Here is a 21,362-nt window from a genome sequence, read left to right on the forward strand (position 1 = left end):
GGTATCATTATGTGGATCTCTTAACTATAATACAATAAAACATTGTCCATTAGATAACCTGAGATACACAGATGGCAGAAAGCGAAGAGGAACTAAAGAGCCTCTTGATGAAAGTGAAAGAGGAGAATGAAAAAGTTGGCTTAATACTCAACGTTCAGAAAACGAAGATCATGGCATCCAGTCCCATCACTTCGGGGCAAATAGACGGGGAAACAAGGGAAACGGTGACATACTTTATTTTTTTGGGCTCCAAAGTCACTGCACATGGTGACTGCAGCCATGAAATTAAAAGATGCTTACTCCTTAGAAGAAAAGCTATGACCAACCTAGATAGCATATTAAAAAGCAGAGACATTACTTTGCCAACAAAGGCCTGTCTAGTTAAATCTATGGTTTTTCCAGTAGTCATGTATGGATGTGAGAGTTGGACTATAAACAAAGCTGAGTGCCAAAGAATTGAAACTTTTGAACTGTGGTGTTGGAGAAGGCTCTTGACAGTCCCTTGGACTGCAAGGAGATCCAACCAGTCCATCCTAAAGGAAATCAGTCCTGAATATTCACTGGAAGAACTGATGCTGAAGCTGAAACTCCAATACTTTGGCCACCTGATGCGAAGAACTGACTCATTTGGAAAGACCCTAATGCTGGGAAAGATTGAGGGCAGGAGGAGAAGGGGACGACAGAGGATGAGATGGTTGGATGGCATCACCGACATGATGGACATGACTTTGAGTAGGCTTCGGGAGTTGGTGATGGACAGGGAAGCCTGGCGTGCTGCGGTCCATGGGGTCGCCGAGTTGGACAGGACTGAGCGATTGAACTGAACTGATTAGATAAGCAAAAATCTTAAAGACTGGTATCAGTTAGTAGTGATAAGGGTATAGAGAAAGCAGGATTCTAGTACACTGTTTGAAATTTAAATTTGTATAATTCTTTTTGAGTGTAATTTGGCTGTAATATTTTAACATATATATGTATATGTTAGAATTTAATATTTAATATAGTAAATATATTTAAAAATATTAAATATACATTAAAATATTAAAATATACTATATAATATATACTTATAAAACTTAGAAATACCACTTTTAGGAATTTGTCTTATGACAGACAATGTTTAATTCATAACTGCATGCAACACAAGGCTTTTCAGTTCAGTTCAGTTCAGTCACTCAGTCGTGTCTGACTCTGTGACCCCATGGACTGCAGCATGCCAGGCTTCCCTATCCCTTACCAACTCCCAGAGTCTACTCAAACTCATGTCCATTGCTTTGGTGATGCCATGTTGGTGATGCCTGTCTCTCAAAAAGTGAAGAATTAAAAATACATTCACACAATGAAATATCTGTATTTTCTAACTTGAAAATATGTCCAAGATATTTGAAGTTAAAAAATGTAAGCTTCAGACCACTATCTTAGGATGATGGCATTTAAAAAATCTATCTCTAGGTCAAAAGAGAAATATAGGTATGCCTCTATGATCATAAATAAGTCTGGAAAAAAATCCCCACACTAGGTAAATATGTACAATTTTGTGTCTACAACACAGAAATTAGATTGGTGATTTGTTTTCTAAAATCTGAACAGAAACACCTCCATAGATTTCAGATGGGAAGATATTTGTTTAAATGGAAGTTATGAGCTAAATCCAGATTATAGCAAGTATATAACATAGACTGTAACTATCCTACCAAAATGAAAAGGGAAGGATTTTAATTTCCAGAACAGATGTTGGTAGAGTTGAGGAATCTCCATGAGGAAGATGATAGCTCGTGATTTAAGACAGATGTGGCCAATGACTATTTTTACCCCAAATCTGCTCTGCATAGTAACTGCATACAGGTGTCCTGCCCTGCATCCCATGACTGGCTCCCTTGAAGCTCAACATCTGGCTTAGTGCCTGACAAGAGAGTTGCTGCTGCTAAGTCGCTTCAGTCCTGTCCGACTCTGTGCGACCCCATAGACAGCAGCCCACCAGGCTCCCCCGTCCTTGGGATTCTCCAGGCAAGAACACTGGAGTGGGTTGCCATTTCCTTCTCCAATGCATGAAAGTGAAAAGTGAAAGGGAAGTCGCTCAGTCGTGTCTGACTCTTAGCGACCCCATGGACTGCAGCCCACCAGGCTCCTCTTTCCATGGGATTTTCCAGGCAAGAGTACTGGAGTGGGGTGTCATTGCCTTCTCTGGACAGGAGTGTAGGCAGACAATAAATACAATGCAGATGGATGACCAAACTGTCAGTGTTTAACAGCTGGTGGAACAGGTAGGTGTAGGGAATTAAGCAATGGCCAAAGATATAATCAAAGGATGAGTACTGTTCACAATGATGATGTAAAACAAATTTTTTTTTTTAAATCACAGATTAACAAAGTAGTTGCTACCATGAACACTTCTAAAAATTGATATGGTGGAAGCCTAGCATGTACGTGAAGTCACTTCAGTCATGTCCTACTCTTTGCGACACTATGAACTGCAGACTGCCAGGCTCCTCTCTCCACGGGATTCTCCAGGCAAGAAGACCGGAGTGGATTGCCATGCCCTCCTCCTGGTCTCCTGCATTGGCAGGTGGATTCTTTACGGTTAGCACCACCTGGGAAGCCCAGTAGCCAGCCTAGAGAAATACTGAATTATGTGAGGTGAAGTGTTAGCTACATAGTTCTTAGGACCTTTAGTTTTCTTTCTTCTTTATTTCTTCACAAAAAAAAACTTTCTTATTTGCTCTTATCTTTAGTGCACTGTCAGATCACCACCAATGAGCCACATTTACTTCAAACTATCTTCCCTACTGGCTGAACATGTCAGCAGAATACCTGGCCAATACAAAGCAACTTTTTATAAAGGAGTCAGAACTGAGATGATGGTTAACAGGGAGAGCAGAGGAAAGCTTTACTAAGACAGTGAAACCCTACCTCAAAGGCACAGCCCAGGTGAATTTTCACCTGGGAAAGATAGCAGCAGAGAGACCAAGAGAGCAGGAGGTATACAAGAAGGGACTTTAAGAGGCACAGGTGTTATACATATGGTAGTGAAAGTATGAAAGTGTTAGTTGCGCAGCAGTGTCCACTCTCTAAGACCCCATGGACTGTAGCTTGCCAGGCTCTTCTATCCATAGAATTCTCCAGGCAAGAATATCAGAGTGGGTAGCCATTCCCTTCTCCAGGGGATGTGCCTGACCTAGGGATTGAACAAGGGTCTCCTGCATTGCAAGCAGATTCTTTACCACCTGAACCACCAGGTAAGCCCCCTACATATAAACAAGTTCTGTTCCAAGAGTATATTCCTAAATCCAATTTGTTCCTAAGTCCAACAAAGTCAGTCTAGGTGCTCAAACAACACAATCGGCCATATAGTACTGTACTGTAAAGGTTTCAATACTTTTCACACACAAAAAGAGTACATAAAAAACAAACATATACAAAAAATAAAGAAAACACTAACCTATAGTACCTTGAAAAGTACAGTAGTACAGTACAACAGCTAGGATTTAGGGGCTGGTAGCAGTTCCAGCAATATCACCACTGCTTTTATGCTTGCTTCTAGACTTCTTAGAATTGAAATAAAGATACTGTACTACTGTACTCTTTACAGTATTGTACAAAAAGTACACAAAAGCACAACTGCTTGTAGAGGATGCACACACATGATATACGTCAGACATGTGATCTACACCTATGTGACTGGATATGCAAACACATGTTCAGGTCTTTGAAAGTTTGCAACTTGAAGGTTTGCATATAGGGAACTTACTGTAACAGCAACAGACAGCAATGAAAACACTGTTCTTTTGAATTTACAATATGGAAGGCAAGTCTGCACACACAAACTTCTATCACCAAGGGGTTTAAAAGAACAATCTGTATATTTCATGAAAGGTCAGTGATACTTAAATTGTAAACTTCCTTCTGCTACCACCAGGGTTATGCAAAATGTGGTGACAATCACTTTGTCACCTTCACCATGGTATTTGCAAATGTGAATTTCTGCATTTCCTAAAACAAGCACTTGGAGATGGTAACCTCTTTCCCAGTAAATTCAGGAGGAGCTCTAAGAGTAAAGAGTAGAAAGTGAAAAGTGAAGTTGCTCAGTCGTGTCTGACTCTTTGCGATCCCATGGACTGTAGCCTACCAGGCTCCTCCATACATGGGATTTTCCAGGCAAGAGTGCTGGAGTGGGGTGCCATTTCCTTCTCCAGGGGATCTTCCCGACCCAGGGATTGAACCTGGGTCTCCCACACTGCAGGCAGATGCTTTACCGTCTGAGCCACAAGGTAAGAATGAAACAAGATTCCAAATTTTAAAGTTTGGGTGAAACTCATAAAAAACAGCAGGAGACAAATCTAGAACTGTTTATATGTCTTGGTGATGACATTCATCTTCTGTCTTTAAAATGAAAACATAATAAACTATATGTATTCAAGCATGTGGCATTTTTTTGCAGAATCTGAGAGATTTTTATTTTTGAAAGAAATTAGGATTTTACCATGATTTTTATAAAAATAATTGGTGCTACATAATTTACTTGAGAAAACTGATCACAAAAATACACACTTTACTAATCTAAAAGTTTTAAATACATAAAACAAATTAAAAATGTAATTCACTATCTTTTCCTTCCATCAATCACACATAGTGGTCACTGCTCATTCAACAAAGATCCAATTAACTTTTGACTCTTATGCTGTTTATTAAATCAGAGAGATAATCTTTAAAGTAATCCACATTTCATTAAAAAATGAATAGAATGCATAATTTCAGACACTAAACTGATAGAGGATAAAGGATACTTTGTCTCTTATGGGGTAATAATCATAAACCAATGCTGTATAACACTCTGCAAATGTGTTTCAATGAGGCCAAACTGGATTTTAATCTTTTATTCCTACAATAGGATAAATACAGAAAAAAAAAGAGAGGCAGAGTTCACGTCACCATAACACTGCAATAAAACTAATGCAATCCTTCTGATGTGGGGATTCACTCTAAAGACCTGTTTTTAATTGCTAAGAATAAAAATAATTTAATTTTTTTATCACTCAGCATTTGCCTTTTTCAACAAAGGATTAAAATAGGGAATCAGTACTGCCTTGCTTCATTTGCAAATATTTTCTCCCATTCTGAGGGTTATCTTTTTGTCTTGTTTATGGTCTCCTTTGCTGTGCAAAAGCTTTTAAGTTTAATTAGGTCCCATTTGTTTACTTTTATTTTATTTTCATTACTCTAGAAGATTATGAAAAGGAGGAGATGGGTCAAAAAAGATCTTGCTGTGATTAATGTCAGAGTGTTCTTCTAAGCTTTCCTCTAAGAGGTTTATAGTGTCTAGCCTTACATGTTGGTCCATTTTGAGGGGTTTTTTTTTTTTGTGTGTGTGTGTATGGTGTTAGGGAATGTTCATTCCTAATTTCATTCTTTTCACACGGAGCTGTCCAGTTTTCCCAACACCACTCCCTGAAGAGACTGTTTTTTCACCATTGTATGTTCTAGCCTCTGTATTAGATTAGGTTGACCACAGATGCATGAGTTTATCTCCAGGCTGTCTATCCTGTTCTATCAATCTATATTTCTGTTTTTGTGCCAGTACTATGCTGTCTCGATCACTGTAGCTTTGTAATATAGTTTGGAGTCAAGGAGCCTGATTTCCTCCAGCTTCATTTTTCTTTTGCAAGATTGCTTTAGCTATTTGGGGGTCTTTTGAATTTCCATACAAATGGTACATTTAAGTGTTATAATCTGTGAAAATGCTCTTGGTGATTTGATAAGGAGTACATTGAATCCGTAGATTGCTTTGGGTAGTATATTTTCACAATATTGATTTTTCCAATCCAAGGACATGGTATATCTCTCCATGTGTTTGCGTCATCTTGAATTTCTTTCATCAGTATCTTATAGTTTTCTGAGTACAGATCTTTTGCCTCTCTAGGTAGGTTTATTCCTAGGTATTCTTTTTGTTGCAATAGTAAATCAGATAGCTTCCTTAATTTCTCTGATTTTTCATTGTTCAGGAGTATATAGAAATGCAAGAGATTTCTGTGTATTAATTTTATAACCTGAAACTTTACCAAATTCATTGATGAGCTATAGTAGTTTTTCTGATGGTATTTTTAGGATTTTCTATGTGTAATGTCATTTGCCAACAGTGACAACTTTACTTCTTTTCTTTAATTTGGATTCCTTTCATTTCTTTTTCTTCTCTGATTGTCAGGGTTAGAATTTCCAAAACTATGATGAATAAAAGTGGCAAAAGTAGACATCCTTGTCTTGTTCCTGACCTGAGAGGAAATGCTTTCAGTTTTTTACCACTGAGAATGTTGTTTGCTGTGGGTCTGTCATGTTCAAGTTTTATTATGTTGATGTAGGGTCCCTCTATGCCCACTTCCTGAGTTTTTACCATAAATGAGTGCTGAATTTTGTCAAAAGCTTTTTCTGTGTCTATTGAGATTATCATATAGTTTTCATTCTTCAGTTTGTTAATATGGTGTATCACATTGATTGATTTGTGTACTTTGAAGAATCATTGCATCCTGGGTTAAACCCCACTTGATTGTGGTGTATTGTCCTTTAAATGTGTGTGTTCCTTTAATGAATTCTGTTTGTTAGTATTTTGTTGAGGGTTTTTTTGTCTATGTTCATCAGTGATAATGACCTGTAATTTTCTTTTCTATGTGAGATATCTTTGTGTGGTTTTGGTATTAGAATGATGGTGGACTCAAAGAATGAATTTGGGAGTATTCCTCTCTCTGCAATTTTTTGGAAGATTTTGAGAAAGGTTGTAGCTCTTCTCTAAATGTTTGATAGAATTCACCTGTGAAGCCATCTGGTCCTGGACTTTTTGTTTGCTAGAAGATTTTTAATCACAGTTTCAATTTCATTATTTATGATTTGTTTGTTCATATTTTCATGTTTCTTCCTGGTTCAGTCTTGGAAGGTTGCACTTTCCTAAAAATGTGTCCATTATTCTAGGTTGGTCATTTTGGGGGGCGTGTAGTCTCTTATGGTCTTTTGTATTTGGTGTTGGTCTCTGGAGCTTGTGTGGACAGAGGATTCCTTGGCTTAGAAGTGGACAAGCATGCTTAGATGGGTGTCCCTCCTAGCGCCCATGGAGGCATGAGGCTGGCTGGTAGGGAAGGAGGTTGCCGTGGAGGCACCCCCCTTGCATGCCACTCAGCAATGGTACCTTGCTTCTATGGTGACCCAGAGAAGTGCTTCTATAGCTTCTTCTAGAAAAGTCAGAAGTGCTTCTGTAGCTTCTTCTGAAAACATTCCCGGTTGTGGAACTCCTTACTCCATCGCTTCATGCTGTCTTTTCACAGCCAGCAGTTGTCCCCTCCCTGGGTCTACGTTCCGTCACTCAGCCCCTGTCCACACCAGGAGACACAGGACTCAGGCTGGGGCATGCAGGCAGCAGCACAGATCATGGGCACAGTTCTTACTTTGTCCTGCCTTTCACAGACCAGTTGCTCCGTTTCTCACCAATCCTTTCTGCCCTAGCTGATTTCCCCCCGTGAATGGGCTTTTCTGAGTGTGGGAACCTCTCTTCACTTTCAGTTGCCCTCCAGGGGTGCTGGTCCCTTCCTGTTTCCTATTTTTGTTTTTTTCTTTCTTTCATCCTCCCTGGTTGCACGGGGATTCTTCCTGTTCTTTTAGGTGTCTGATCTTCTGCTAGTATTTAGCAGGTGTTCTGTGATAACTGTTTCGTTTGTAGATGTATTCTTGATGTAGTTGTGAGGAGATGTAAATTCCATGTCCTCCTATTCTGTCATCTTGACTCTTCCCCAATATTCATATTTCTACTGACAGTCTGTTAAAGGCAGTCCAAGCTTTTCCTGTCTTGCTCCTCAAAATTTTTCCAAGCCTCTGCTCAATTCCAAAGTCATGTCCATATTTTTTGGTAATTGTTTCAGTAAGACTCATCTTCCAGGTACCAAAATTGTATTAGTTACTTTTTATGCTGCAACAAATTGCCATACATTTGTGTGCTAAAAAACACAAATTTATTATCTATGGTTCTAGCAGTCAGAAGTCCTAAATGAATCTTGTGTGCTAAGTCACTTCAATCATGTCCAGTTCATTGCGACCCTATGTACTATAGAATGCCGGCTTCTCTGTTCATGGGATTCCCCAGGCAAGAATACTGGATGGGGTTGCCATGCCCTCCTCCAAGGGATCTTCCTGACCCAGGAATCAACCCACCTGTATTATGTCTCCAGGATTGGCAGATGAGTTCTTTACCACTAGTGCTTCTTGGGAAGCCCATAAATGAATCTTACAGTACTGAAATTAAGATTTGGCAGGCCTGTGTTCCTTCTGGAGGTTCAAAGGGGAAAACTGTTTTTCTAGCTTTTTCTAGTTTCCTGAGGCCACCTGCATTCCTTGGTTCATGTTAATATTCTATATATAACAAGGTTATGTATGCTAGCATTATTTTCAATTTAAAAAAAGTTTATTATAAATAGAGTAAATGCTCTTCAAATTCCTATAATGTCTACTAATATTCTTAATAGACAATTGCTAAAATTATAATAAAATAAATATAATAATAAGTAAATAAAGTTCAATTGGCTTCTTAAAACAGATTAAAAATCATCACTGGCCAGAAACTTCCCATCAATTACTTTGCAGTTTTTGAAAGCTTCCCATTACTTTAGAATACTTATATAGTATACATACTTACACTATATACACAATTTTTATTCTATTTTTATAGTCTTCACTTTTTAAACCTATTTTTCTCATAAAGAACAAAGTTGAAAATTAGTATTTGAAATAATATTAGTCACTCAAGCAACATTTTTCTTTTTACATTTTTTAACTGACAAGACTACCAAAAGGACAAAGTTTTTATTCATAAAGAAATCAAATACTTCAAATTATGTCTAAAGTATGTTAATAAAATAAAAATATAGTAAAAAAAACATGACTGATACATCTTAAAGGTATTGAAAAGCGGAATAATTCTAAAAAACAACAACATTCATTCCAAAAAGATTGCATTTGTATTAAATATCAGGCATGGACTTCACAAATATAACCAGATACCGCCCTTACTCTCATAAACCTTACAGTCGATCTAGATAGGACTTTATTCTAAGAGATTTCTGAATAATATATAATTTGGAGAATCATTAGCTTTTGACTTCACTGTAGAAATATTACATTTTTATTCTACTATAGTTTTTTGAAAGCAAAGGGATATTTTAGTTTTGCAAATAAGTTGAAAAAATCTACTAGCTGCTAATTTTTAGCAGCTTGCTCTATATTAAAAGAAAAAATTTACAATGATAAGGTCTTTGACAGAGCACAAGGAAATACTGCTGCCTAACAGAAGTTAGTTCCAAGCTATGAACCACTGATTTAAGCTTTATTAAAAGTGTACTTATTCCCTGCTTGGTTTCACATAGATATAATTTCATTTTCCTCAGGCTGTAGTCTATTACTAATATACTTTCTTGCAATTCCCTCCCTTTTGAGTTGAAAAAAAAAAAAGAAACCTCAAATTATACTAATTTTTGAAAACGAGGACAGACATACAATTGGCTGGAAAAATGATGCACAGTTTTTCTCCCTTGCAAGAGAAAGGAGTATGAGTACCAGCAAGAGTACTTAGGCATTCAGAGGAAGAACAATAAAATTATCCTCACTGATTACAAATTTTCAGAAGAGCTGGCAGCTTTCTCTAAGATAATTCAAGCCGAGGGACCAATAAAAGCCCGACCCCATCCAGAATTTCTTACTAGCCAAACTGAACTATCACAGTTGACCTAGATTCCATCAGAATGTGCTCAGTTGCTCAGTTATGTTTGACTCTTTATGGCCCCCTGAACTGTAGACTGCCAGACTCCTCTGTCCATGCAATTTTCCAGGCAAGAATACTGGAGTGGAGTGCCATTTCCTACTCCAGGGGTCATCCCAACCCAGGGATCGAACCCACATCACTTGCAACTCCTGCACTGGAAGGCAGATTCTTCACATTAGCACCACCAGGGAAGCCCCTCCATCAGCATAAAAAGCAGTGTGAGCAGATCTGAAAATTTCTTTCTGATGCTTTACCATTTCCTTCCACATATACCTGGCAAAATATAAAGCATCTTTGCACAATTTAAGAAACTACGGTTAAGATTTTAGAGCCTGAGACCCGATTAAATGTATTTTTTTTCAGACTTCACTCCTACTTTCAAATCCCCCTTTGTTGCAGTTGTAAAGATACAGCACAAGAGTGCAATTTAAGAGCCGAGATTGTTGAGATATACTCAAATTCATCTGTGATAAATATGGTGGGAATGAATTCAGTCAAAAAGATTCCACACACATGGTACAACCAAATGGAGCTTCTATGGTATTACTGTAACTTCTTGACAGACTTAGAGTTCTTTTTCTTCTCATGCTTGTTATTTCTGAATGCCTGATCACTTAAAAAAGAACTTTTACCCATCTGCACACCCAGAGAAAAGGGCACCAATGAAAAATTTGACAAAAGCAGCATAGGACAAAATTAAAACTATAAAGCAAATTCTGTTTTAAAAAAACTAATCTTATCCAGTAATTAGAGGAAAGATAGCAAAGGAGGGAAGAAATAATAAAGTAAATAAAATATCACCAGAATTTATGTTTTGTCATATATCATTAATAAAATCTATCCACACCTACACTTTTGTGACAAGTAAATTTTTCTTAATATTGGAATGCATGCTTAAAATGTATGCTAGCGCTGAAGTCACATTATTTTGAGGGACTGGCAAAGATCTATATCATCATTGTTTAACATAAATAATACTCTGAATTAATAATGATCTGATTTAGACCATTCCTGGGATGGGAACTTACAAGAGTTAAACTAACACCTTTCACAATTACAGGTCAACTTTGGGTTTATCAAAAGAATAAATAAGCTGATACTAAATAAATGGGTGAGTGGAGATATGCATAATTCAGTGGTTGGAATTCTCTTCCCATGGCTTCTCAGAGAACCATGCAGGTTCTTCCTTCCTAGCTCTCAGGGACTTAGGATAAATCCTATCAAAGTACCTACATCCAAGAGGCAAATGGATTCCTGACACTCTATAAAGAAAGCTGAGTGCCAAAGAATTGATGCTTTTGAACTGTCGTGTTGGAGAAGACTCTTAAGAGTCCCTTGGACTGCAAGGAGATCCAACCAGTCCATCCTAAAGGAGATCAGTCCTGGGTGTGCATTGGAAGGACTGATGCTGAAGCTGAAACTCCAATACTTTGGCCACCTGATGTGAAGAACTGACTCATTTGAAAAGACCCTGATGCTGGGAAAGATTGAAGGCAGGAGGAGAAGGGGACAATAGAGGATGAGATGGTTGGATGGAATCACCAACCCAATGGAAATGAGTTTGAGTAAACTCCAGGAATTGGTGATGGACAGGGAGGCCTGGCGTGCTGCAGTCCATGGGGTCGCAAAGAGTTGAACACGACTGAGTGACTGAACTGAACTGAACTGATACTCTAGACTGACACCTAATAAGAGAGTCCATATTTTTAAATGTCAATTTTATTTTTCACTACTATTCCTAAGGGAAAATAAAAACCAAACATCAGTTTAGACAATACCTGCTGCAAGTAATAGATTACCCACCACTAGTGGTTTTGATAATAAGGACATTTATTTGTTTCACATTTAAATATAATGTTTAAGGAGTTCCAGCAAGGGGTTGCTCAGCTCAGAGTTGTTAGGTCTCTGAGTTGGCTTGTTTTCTTTGCTGTGCTCCTCTTGTTAGTCAATTTGGCTCTCCACTTTTTAAATATCACACCCTTACAACATAATGCTCATGGTAAGATGGATGAGTTGGTGGTTGTCTTTGCCATCTCTCCTTCTAAAATTCAGGAAGGAAACATTTTCTTAGAAGCCCAGTGATTGATCTCAAACTGTGATCATCTAAGTAGCAGTAGAATCAGTGTCGGCATAAGCCTGTGAGAAATGCACATTCTTGGGCCTCTCTCCAGGCCTACTGATTCAGAAACTCTGGAGCTGATGCCCAACAATCCATTTTTCAAAGCCCTCCAGGTTGTTCTGACTCGAGCTAAAGTATGTTGTTGTTCAGTGCTCATTTTTGTCCGACTCTTTGAGACCCTATGGACTGCAGCATGCCGGGCTTCCCTGTCCTTCACCATCTCCCAGAGCTTGCTCAAGCTCATGTCCATCGAGTCAGTGATACCATCCAACCATCTCTGCTGTCCCCTTCTCCTCCTGCCTTCAATCTTTCCCAGCATCAAGGTCTTTTCTACTGAGTCAGTTCTTCGCATCAGGTGGCCAAAGTATTGGAGTTTCAGCTTCTGCATCAGTCCTTCCAATGAATATTCAAGACTGATTTCCTTTAGGATAGACTGGTTGGCTCTCCTATCAGTCCAAGGGACTCTCAAGAGTCTTCTCCAACACCACAGTTCAAAAGCATCAATTCTTCGGCGCTCAGCCTTCTTCACGGTTCAACTCTCACCTCCATACAGGACTACTGGAAAAACCATAGCTTTGATTATATGGACCTTTGTCGGCAATCACTAAGACCAGTCTGATTCATCCCGTGAGGCTGAGGCCACCTTCCCTATGCTGTGAGGACTCTCCCCTGCATGGGTCCCTCCCTTGTTTCCTTGACCTTAACAGAGTGTCTTTCTCTGATGTTGTTGTTGTTGTTTATTCTCTCAATTGTGTCCGATTCTTTGAGACCCCGTGGACTATAGCACACGAGGCTTCACTGTCCTTCACCATCTCCCGGAGCTTGCTTAAACTCATGTCCATTGAGTCGGTGACACCATCCAACCATCTCTTCCTCTGTTGTCCCTCTTTCTCTGAAAATTGCAATGCCCTAGACACACATTTCCTCATCCCCTACCCCTACCATATCACATATGTGTTTCTGTCTGGTGTGTTTCCCTCTACTGGAATTTAAGTTCACAGAAGTTAGGACTTTATCTATATTTATTCACTGCTCTGTCCCCAGAACCTAGAATTTTTGGTGTACAACAGGTATTAGATAAATGCTAGATATATGGCTGGCATATTGATATCCAAATGAAATTGGAATAAGTCAAAGAATGGTTAATGGACAGACAAACAGCAGTTTGTCAAAGCAAACTACTTACAAATGGAGATCTGGAATAAAATCATTTCTGACTGGAAAACTTAAGTGTTTGTAATAACGTAAAAAATAGCTGTATTTCAGTAACTTAAGAAAAGAAACTCCTTTCTCACCTTAAATGCTCTGTTCCAATAAATTTACTTATACTACACTTTTCTGTTTTATCAGATTTGATACCTTTTATTGGAATGGACAGATTTAATCAACATAGAAACCACCATAAAATTAAAAATTTAAGTTGCCAGTTTTCTTCTAGAAAACCGGAAATTTATCTGAGGGAAAACAGTACAAAATATAAGTTCAAAGTGTAAATTAAATTACTTATATAAACAGATGATAATACTTTCAATTTCATATACTATTGGTCTTATTTCTTAGTTTTATTTTAGGGAATTATTTGATATCTTGATTACTCATCAACGCTTGCTTGCCTATAGAACAATTTTATGTAAATGAGTACATGGTTGCATAAATGATTATTTCATATTGAGAACATTTTAAATGATATAATATTCTAGTGTTAGTTTAACACAGATAAAACATATTTCCAGAGAAGTACTTTTTAAAATCCATTGAGTGATTTCTATTATAATTTGTATATTATTTTCATATTTAAATCTGACCATTAAAATATCACTCACTGCATAATTTCCTTGAGAAAAAAAATAAAATTATCATGGTATAGATTCTTTATGGTACCATGGCACCAGATTCTTAGCTGCTAATTTAAAAACAATTTTGTAGGTGTATACCAATTTAGACCATTATATGTAATTATAAGTAAAAAGACAGAAAGCAAACCGATAGCAGCCTAAAACACGATGTTTCAGTGATCCAAGACACTTGTGCCTATACGTGCTGAGTACAGGCTGCACAATGTTCTTCACCGGACAAGTGACTTTTTAAGGTTTCCTCCTTTTCTTAATGTACCACAGGAACCTTTCCTGAGACTTATTCTCCTTTTTGCTTTTCAAAGATAACATTGGACTAAATTCCTTTTTGCATGTTTACAGCTTTGGCTTTGGATATGCTATTTTATAAACAGTTTATGACTTTCATGATTTCCAGTGCAATTTATATTAAACACTTCCACTCCATTCTTGACACATATTGTCTCAATGACTTAACATAAATGTGAGTCAGAGAGCAGGATCAATGATCCCAACATCAATGACCCTAACTCCCAGAACACTTCTTTTATCTCATAATATATATTCATATCACTATTTATTTTAGAAATTATGACATTGATTATACATGTTTTCTCTACCAGTCAAGTAAACACCTGTTTTCTGTTTATGTGTTGCCTTCAGATGTGACTTCCGAGAAAGCAGGAAACACAGGATGATGTTTAGATAATTTTCACAGGTCAAATTATTTTCAAAATGATCGTGCTGTTCTAGTGTATGGGCTAGTTGCTCTTGGCTTTTAAGTTCTTTCACATTTCGCAAAAGAATTTTCAGTGCCCTAAGTCAGTATAGTGCATGCAATTTTAAGTATATAGTTTAATGGGTTTTTGCATATATATACTAGATACCTGTGAAATATCCAATCATCCCTTGCCCAGAAGGTTTCTTCATCCCTCCCTAATCAATATGGTTATGTCATTTAGTAAGCGTATTTTCAAAATGCCTTGCTGCAAAAGTTTTAGTTTTCATACTGAAAAATTTTATATAGCATAGCTGACTATACTTGTATGCTGTGAAACTCTGCAGGGCAGGAATAGAGACACAGACATAGAGAACAGACTTATGGACACAGCAGGAGAAGGAGAGAGCGGAACAAACTGAGAAAGCAGCATTGAAACATATACATTACCACATGCAAAATAGATAGCTACTGGGAAGTGGCTGGAAAACACAGGGAGATCAACCTGGTACTCTATGACAACCTAGAGGGGTGGGATGAGTTGGAGGGTGACAGGGAGATTCAAGAGGAAGGGGACACAGGTATATCTATGCTGATTTGCATGGCTGTATGGCAGAAACCAATACAACACTGTAAAGCAATTATTCTCTAATAATAATAAAAACAGAGTCAGGTAAATTAACTTTACCTTAATAGTGTAGTTTTTTCCTATGTAAAAAAATGCTAAATGATTATAGTAATTACAGTGATGATAATATATCAGTTAATTCTTAACTCATAGTTACACTAGGCACACTTTAGGCATTTCATATATACACACTACTTTAATCTCCACAATAATAGTAAGGGGTAGACATCCTGGAATGTGAAGTCAAGTGGGCCTTAGAAAGCATCACTACAAACAAAGCTAGTGGAGGTGATGGCATTCCAGTTGAGCTGTTTCAAATCCTGAAAGATGATGCTGTGAAAGTGCTGCACTCAATGTCAGCAAATTTGAAAACTCAGCAGTGGCCACAGGACTGGAAAAGGTCAGTTTTCACTCCAGTCCCAAAGAAAGTCAATGCCAAAGAATGCTCAAACTCCCACACAATTGCACTCATCTCACATGCTAGTAAAGTAATGCTCAAAATTCTCCAAGCCAGGCTGCAGCAATACGTGAACTGTGAACTTCCAGATGCTCAAGCTAGTTTTAGAAAAGGCAGAGGAACCAGAGATAAAATTGCTAACATCCACTGGATCATCAAAAAAGCAAGAGAGTTCCAGAAAAACATCTACTTCTGCTTCATTGACTATGTCAAAGCCTTTGACTGTGTGGATCACAGTAAACTGTGGAAAATTCTGAAAGAGGTGGGAATACCAGACCACCTGACCTGCCTCTTGAGAAACCTATATGCAGGTCAGGAAGCAACAGTTAGAACTGGACATGGAACAACAGACTGGTTCCAAATAGGAAAAGGAGTATGTCAAGGCTGTATATTGTCACCCTGCTTATTTAATTTCTATGGAGAATACATCATGAGAAACGCTGGGCTGGAAGAAGCACAAGCTGGAATCAAGATTGCTGGGAGAAATATCAATAACCTTAGATATGCAGATGACACCACCTTTATGGCAGAAAGTGAAGAGGAACTCAAAAGCCTCTTGATGAAAGTGAAAGAGGAGAGTGAAAAAGTTGGCTTAAAGCGCAGCATTCAGAAAACTAAGATCATGACATCTGGTCCCATCACTTCATGGGAAATAGATGGGGAAACTGGAAACAGTGTCAGACTTTATTTTGGGGGGCTCCAAATCACTGCAGATGGTGATTGCAGCCATGAAATTAAAAGCCTCTTGCTCCTTGGAAGGAAAGTTATGACCAATCTAGATAGCATATTAAAAAGCAGAGATGTTACTTTGCCAATAAAGGTCCATCTAGTCAAGGCTATGGTTTTTCCAGTGGTCATGTATGGATGTGAGAGTTGGACTATGAAGAAAGCTGAGCACCAAAGAATTGATGCTTTTGAACTGTGGTGTTGGAGAAGGCTCTTGAGAGTCCCTTGGACTGCAAGGAGATCCAACCAGTCCATCCTAAAGGAGACTAGTCCTGGGTGTTCATTGGAAGGACTGATGCTGAGGGTGAAACTCCAGTACTTTGGCCATCTCATGTGAAGAGTTGACTCATTGGAAAAGACCCTGATGCTGGGAGGGATTGGGGGCATGAGGAGAAGGGAATGATGGAGTATGAGATGGCTGGATGGCATCACCGACTTGATGCACGTGAGTTTGGGTGAACTCTGGGAGTTGGTAGACAGGAAGGCCTGGTGTGCTGCGATTCATGGGGTGAGAAAGAGTCAACATGACTGAGCAATTGAACTGAACCTGCTGAGATACTCTAACATTCTTATTTTTAGAATGAGAATTTTATTTTGTTCAACTTAAAAGAACAGTAAGAAGTGGCAAAAGCAGGGTTTGAACCCATTAGTGGGGCCAGATTTCTTTCACTCAAGAAACAACACTGTCAACCTGAGACCCAGAAACACAGCAGGGTTGGATTTCTAGGCAAAGAAGAAATTCCTATAAATGGACTATATCTTATTACCTCTGAGTCTCTGGCAAATATTCTATGCCACATGGTCAATCTGATTTCCATAATCTCTATTCTCCTGCAGTCAAAATATCATATGCTATTGGTCATCATAATTTTATTTGTATGAGTGAGGGATAAAATAACACTTAAGTGTATATAAATGCAAACAGTTAGCTGAACAAGAAAACTTAAAATTTTAGAATCATTTATGGCTCAGATGGTACAGAATCAGCCTGCAATGTAGGAGATGCAGGTTCAATCCCTGGGCCAGGGAAATCCCCTGGAAAATGGCATGGCTACCCACTCTAATATTCTTACCTGGAAAATCTCATGGACAGTGGAGCCTGTTGGGTTGCAATCCATAGGACTGCAGAGTCGGACAGAGTGACTAGCACTAATATGCATATTTAAGAAACTTCTTGAAGGTGATGTGAGACCATTTTACATTTCTGGTTTTGTTTTAAATCGGAAAAACTTAGGACCTAAATGCCTTCTGTTATTATATTCTAAAAATCTCAATTTTAACTCTTGATACATATGCCAAGTTTTTAAAATAAAATGCCTATACACTTCATGCATCTATGTATGCCTTCTCTCTTCCTTAATTTAAGTTTGCTTTATTTTTAAAAAAATCATGAGGAACCCTAGTATTTGAATTGAAAAGTGTATATTACTTTCTCTTCTGTGAAGCTTTTTTATTATTCCTCATGAGTCAAGGGAAAAGTCTTTTGTTATTGCCTTTACAAATCAAGAGTATAAAACAAACGCTTAATTGAGCAGATTGATGATTAGATTGAGAAAAATGATGAAAGGAAACATGCCAGCACAAACAGAATATGGCCATTCATTTTTTACTCTAAATGAATCAACTACTCCTATGAATGGGGACCTAATACTAATTCTGGCAGCAAACCACCCAGAGCTTCAACCCTCTGCGGAGCCCTATGTCTGTGTGCGGACAGCTTTTTCTCATTTTTCTTGCTAGAATACACCAAGTAGCTCTCTTTCCCTGTTGGCACAGTTACATAACTCTTAAATGAAGGATTATAAACATAGTGGAATACAGGAGACTTTCTCCCACTCTGAACTCTAAATACTCATTCAAAGATGAAAATGCTTTCTCTTAAAGAAACAACACAACTAAACTATAATATGTAATGTCAGAAGAAATAGCCCTGGCTGTTCCTAGACCTAATTTCTTGGCAACAGTTGGATTAAAAAAATATTTTTTATAAAAAAGGAAAGAATCTTCAATCCACCTATACTACTGATATGGACCTGTTTCCATCCTTACCCTTACATATGCCTAGACTAGCTCAGTATTTTGTGTTTAATTGTCTACAACCAAAAGTAACAGAGGTTGTTAAATAAGGAATTTGCTGTTTTGAGCAGATATTGCTGAGGTTTTCATAATATGTTGGCTAATCAGCAGCACAAAACCTCTCAGACACTAAAGTGGCAGAAACAAACCCTTCTGAAGTTTTCTAAATCCTTCTTATTGTCATAACAAGATTCCTCCAGTCAAGTAGTAGGGGATGAAAAGTAGCACACCATTACTTGTCAAAGACACCCAAGTGAGTCAGAAAACTTGGCTGGCAGTTTACCTGGGCCCAACTACAAATACTCTGTAATAGAAGTGCCACATTTAATTAGCCCTGAAGCAGGGAACAAAGCTCTTTCATTTCAGAAAGTTGGCAAATGGAATTTGGACCCCCCCCCAAAAAAAAAAAAGGCAAACCTCTTACCTTTGGTAGCAATTCGTACACACTGGGTTTTAGTTTCCTGACGGAATAAAAAAAGTCAGTTATAAAAAAGTGAAAATAGTCAGTTATAGGTAATGTTTCCTATTTCATAAACTACAACTAGTATGAAGATTAATCTGGGGTTATAAAGTAGGTTTCCAAAGAATAGAATCACAGCATTAAAGACACTATTTTTTATATGTTTTCACAGAGATTTCTAAAAAATGTAAAATAACTTAAAACTAGTATTTTCCAAAGGTATCTCTGTTTATCTTGTAATGAAACAGGATATCTTGCTGGGACAAACAATCCAGCATTCTATTTGAATTTATTGTACTTTTTGAATGATCATAAAGAAAAAATATATTTCCAAAGCTAATACAAATCAGACCCAAATATAAATTTCATGTTCATCTCATACCTGTAGATTCAGACCAAAGCTGAATGCTAGACAGTTTCGCTTTGATTCTAGCACGACTAAGGAGCTAAATGATAAAAGTAATAAAATTGCATCACAGTTGCAGTATGTTTCATCTGCTCTTTTTTCTTTTTTAATTTAGGTGTTAGGGATTAAATATTTCTTGGTGGGATTATTTTTCTTCCTCTTGCTAGACAGATGAGATCAGGAAGGTGAAGGAGAAATGGGAAAGGACAAGACATTTCAGAATTTAAAAAATCTTTTCTCTTCCTTTTATTTTTCAATGTTGTGGGGTGGTACTAGGAGGGTGAAACACACTTCGAGGTCTGCAGCTCACTCCTCCAAAATTTAGTTCATTCAGTTTATATCTTTGAATATATATCCTTGAATCCAAGAGGTTGGATAAGATGTTAAAGGTGGTGAACACAACAGAGGCTATTTGTTTTCAAGATGTGTATGTAACTCCATCTTGAGTAGTTTTATAGATAGATAAACCAAGACTTTACATACTTTCCTCAAATGGCAACCCACTCCAGTATTCTTGCCTGGAAAATCCCATGGACAGAGGAGCCTGGTGGGCTACAGTCCATGGGGCCACAAAGAGTCGGACACGACTGAGTGACTTCATTCATTCACTTAAGCATTTGTTATTTTTAAATTAAAGTAAAACATTGAGGGAAAAATTAGTAATTAAAAATGAAAATCTGCACTTTTATTATTTAACTGTGACCTGAAGCCTTCACAGTACACTCCAAGAGACTGTTTCACAGTACCATAAAGGCTCAAAGGAATTTTGATTTCTTAAAAGCAATTGCTGTTAACTCCAACAGGATTACCAGTCTCTGCTGGTAGAAGCCATGTCAATTTTAATACTTTTTTTCCAAGATAACTGTGAAACATACTATTGCTACTCTGTACTTTGGTTAAACCACATGTAGATATATTAACAATTAGAAGAGAAAATTCATATCAAAGCTTTTAAAGAGTGCCAGAGAAAATTCTTTATAAGTAACAGACATTCATTAACACTTCTCTCATACCACCAACCAAGTTACAAAAGTTAATTTGGAATCTCTCACCTCTTTAAAGATGAATACCCAAACACAGAACTATGCTACTTTATACCCAGAATGGAATAAAACTTCTGTGGTTGTCTCTGTTTTGAGCAGCCCCATCATGGCAGTGGTACGGAATGATGTGTGGGTGGAAAGTAGGCAGCTGACTCCTACTTATATAAAAATAAACTAGAAGATGAGAAGAGCATTTTTATCCATGAGCAGCCTCTGGCTTTGAAGTACATCTTAGAAGATGCTGTGACATTTTCCTTTCCATATACTGTAATCCAACCATACAAGCAAGCACAAAGATAAAGTTTTCATTCAGAAGCAGCCAGTCAATACCCTAAGTTCTCGCGATCCCTTACAGAAATGCAAATAGATTACTATGTCGTGCAATGAAATGATTCCAGGATATAATAGGACTGCTGCAATTGGATATTCCACGTCATCTCCCAGGTACCCATCTCAGGGACTCAATTCCTCAAAACCAACAATTTCCTATATAGCTACAAAGTACATAACATTGTCATTCTATTGAATTTTAAGTTGTAGAAGGTTTCTATTCTCAATTTGTTTTCTATACCTCCCTGAAAAAAAAAATTAAATAAAATATGCTTTAGGAAAGAAAATCTTTCAGGAGAACGGCATGAGACATGAAAGCCCATGTTATTTCCCTACATATGGAACCCCTGGTAGTTTCTACCTTCCTGTTGTGTTTCCCTCTTCAATATTCATTTGGGAGCCGTGGCAGTGTTCAACAACAACTGCGTCCAAAATGGGAAAAGGAGGGGCAGCCAGGGAATGGAAAACAGACTTCTCTAACCGCACAGCATCCCGCCATCGCCAGGCTGCCTTCTGTTTAGGTTCTGTCGGATATACCACAGGCACCCTATTACTTTGTAATCAGAGGATTGTTACCAGTTATTTACTATTTGGCTTGTACCCCCTGAAAACTTTATAAGGGTTTATTAGCCTGCTGTGGAACACGCATTCTGTTTATCCTGCAGTAAATTTAATCTCCTGAAGTGTGCCACTATTGAGCAGAAAAGACAGTACAATGCCCTATGTTTACAGGGGCTGGAGGCCTGGCAATAGTACACCCATCTTTTCAAATCATTTT

At 37.8% G+C, this 21,362-nt stretch overlaps 1 protein-coding gene across 5 annotated transcripts in view; it reads right to left on the reverse strand.

Moving 5' to 3' along the window:
• PTPRK (protein tyrosine phosphatase receptor type K) overlaps window positions 1–21,362 on the reverse strand; it is a 598,135-nt gene that overhangs the window by 80,790 nt on the left and 495,983 nt on the right. For all 5 annotated transcript variants that reach the window (XM_040238871.1, XM_040238869.1, XM_040238870.1 and 2 more), the window contains exon 13: window positions 18,770–18,806. In XM_040238871.1, the coding sequence (XP_040094805.1) occupies window positions 18,770–18,806 (37 nt within the window). The remainder of the gene's footprint in view (window positions 1–18,769; window positions 18,807–21,362) is intronic.

The sequence above is a fragment of the Oryx dammah genome, unplaced genomic scaffold, assembly GCF_014754425.2.
Source record: "Oryx dammah isolate SB20612 unplaced genomic scaffold, SCBI_Odam_1.1 HiC_scaffold_4, whole genome shotgun sequence".
Taxonomy (NCBI): domain Eukaryota; kingdom Metazoa; phylum Chordata; class Mammalia; order Artiodactyla; family Bovidae; genus Oryx; species Oryx dammah.